At 32.9% G+C, this 2,718-nt stretch overlaps 1 protein-coding gene across 1 annotated transcript in view; it reads left to right on the top strand.

The window, feature by feature from the left end:
- LOC119592086 (zinc finger protein 513-like) overlaps positions 1 to 725 on the top strand; it is a 2,094-nt gene extending 1,369 nt beyond the window's left edge. The window contains exon 2 of the mRNA XM_037940899.1: positions 194 to 725. Coding sequence (XP_037796827.1) covers positions 194 to 559 — 366 coding nt within the window. The 3' untranslated portion in view covers positions 560 to 725. The remainder of the gene's footprint in view (positions 1 to 193) is intronic.
- The last annotated feature ends 1,993 nt before the right edge of the window (positions 726 to 2,718 follow it).

Raw genomic sequence — 2,718 nt, 5'->3', positions numbered from 1 at the left:
GCCCCTGTTTTCATGACTTTTCCTCAAAAAGATTTGTATCCATTAACATATACTATGGTCTGAATCTTATGAAATGTGCAAAAACTATAATTCATAAGGGCAACTCATTCCAATACTAAATTATCACTAAAATCTAATTTGTCCCTGTTTGATAAACACAGCATTCTGAAAGTACGTTGGGCGTCCCCCACAGGTGTCAGTGGACCACAACATCCTTGGCACCTCCGAGGGCAGACCAACAAAGACCATAGGGATTGCCGAGGCAATAGGAGCTACAGGCTGCAAGAATTTCTCCTCTGCGACTCCCAAGATCCGATCCTGCCCCTACTGCCCCTTCACCACAACCATTGCCACACAACTTTCGGAACACCTGCGGAGCCACGCAGTCAGAGAGCTATTCCCATGTCCGCACTGTCCTTTTCAATGCTTTCAGGTGGAGAGCATCAGGGCTCACATACGAACACACACTGGTGAGAAGCCATTCGGTTGTGCCTACTGTTCCTATAGGTCAGCACAGAAAGGGAACATGAAGAGACATGTGTTAAAGCATCACACCTAAGAGATCTTACATTGATACTTGCAGTGAATAATCAGAAATTGTGAGAACAATTCAGCAGTGTAGCAATTATAGTGTGCACTGGTTGTAGTGAGAGTGAAGATGTATGGATGTACATATGATAAATTATCTGCAGATATTGAAATAAATGTTTGATCACATTCCCAAATCTTTGTTTAATGACTTCTTAGCCTCTCATTAAATTCTGAAATACTAAAATATATATATGAATGGTATTTTTTTTTAGAAACCTTGAACATAATATCCTTTCAAGACTCAAACCTTCCTGAAATATAACAGCTATTTTTAATAAGTAAAATTGACAATAATTATTATCAGTAAACATGTATCATATAAAAACAAACTTTTTACCTTTTTAGAAAAGTAATTTTCCCAAAGGATAAAAGGATTTTCATCAAACTTTTTTTCACATGTACTGTTGAATATATCTTAAACAATGAACTGGATTGACACCTAAGATATCAAAACAAATATTATTATACAAGTAACCAATACACTTTCTTTTCTTTTTTTGGTTACTATGACAATACTAACTTTATTAAATTGTCTAGAAAAAAATTATTTCTTTATTTTCAAAAGTCAATTATTCCTTCCCTTATTACCTGAAATTAAGGGTGCAATATGTTCTTCAGCATTTATAAATATACCAAGAATCATGTGATAACATTCACTAGACATTTATGATAACATTTTTTTCTCCATAATTTTTGACTTACAATGTATAGGGAATATACAGAGCAAGACCATTAAGTGTTTTTTGCCATTCAGAATAATACTTAGATTTCTATTATGTATATGCAGATTAGATTTTTCTTGACATCTCTCTGTATGTTGATGATGATATCTTCTCTGTTTCAAACCATATGTGATGTTAATTCTCTAAATTAATTTTGCAAAATATCTTTTTACCTGTTTACATTCAACACCAATATCTAAAAACTGCCAAAATTAATAGTTATTAGGAAATATAAATTTTGTACTTATTATCTATAAGGATGTAGAACAAAGAAATAATGTTAATCTTGAAGAAAATTAATTGGTGATGTTCTCATATTGAATAAAATGTGTACTGTATGTATATTCTTTTTAGTCTTATCTTCTCAAACGTTCACATTCCAGACAAGTGTACATATATATAAATACATCATTATAGTATGACTAATTTGTGCATATGAACTTACAAAGCATTATTGGAACTACATTTTCAATGATTATTTGTCTTAAATAGTTATGTCAAAGGATATCCATACTGGTTGTCCATAACTGTTAAAAATTTAAATCAATAAAGAAAAAGGGCAAAGTCCTGGTCTGCACTTATATGTTTCAAGGAAAAAAACAAAATATATTGTCTTTTATGGACCTGAAACAAAATAAACACCACAGATAAGGAGTCAGGCATTTCAGCTTTGGCTAATTTGCCACCAACACTTCAATCTTTTCTTATAAAAGAACTTTAACAAAAAATATACAGATACAGAAACTATTTATTACAATTTATTTCTAAAAATCACTCTTCCATGGATCAGTACCTTCTACTTTATTAAAGGAACAATCACTCCTCACACCCTCACACCTTTATCCAGTTAACAGCCAACCATTTAAACATGGTAATGAACCAATTAGTCTCTGGCCTCTCACCCCATCATCCAATTGCTTCCATAACAGTAATTCCAAATGCCACATTTACAAATTGTGAAAAATAATTTTGGCATTTATACCAGATTTAAAGAATCCTAATTTTGTGTGCATGAGTAGTAGATGAGACTTCAAGACACTAAAAATGGTTACAGCACAGTTCATTAACTCTTTTTACACAATCCCTGGTTCTTGAAGCCTGCAGCTTTGCCCTGTGTGACATAAAAAGGCATTGGACAAGCTTATGGTAGTATCAGAAGATCTTAAAGCCATCAAAGTTCAGTTAGCACTTGGCTTTATGGTAAGAGCTTCTGTTTTGGTAACAGGCATTAGGAAGAGGGTGAAACAGGGGCCTCCCAAGCATCTTAGAAGTTTATGTTGTCAAAACAAAACATCTTGGCACTAAGGAAAGTTAGATAATACATGAGTGTTGGTGATATTAGATAACATTTTACTAAAGATATGATACAAAATAAATCCACGAATAAAAAATTAGTATTTTTGAC

The sequence above is a fragment of the Penaeus monodon genome, chromosome 29 (assembly GCF_015228065.2).
Source record: "Penaeus monodon isolate SGIC_2016 chromosome 29, NSTDA_Pmon_1, whole genome shotgun sequence".
Lineage (NCBI taxonomy): Eukaryota > Metazoa > Arthropoda > Malacostraca > Decapoda > Penaeidae > Penaeus > Penaeus monodon.
The sequence above is the reverse complement of the archived record's forward strand: the minus strand, read 5'-3'. Positions and strand labels throughout refer to the sequence as shown.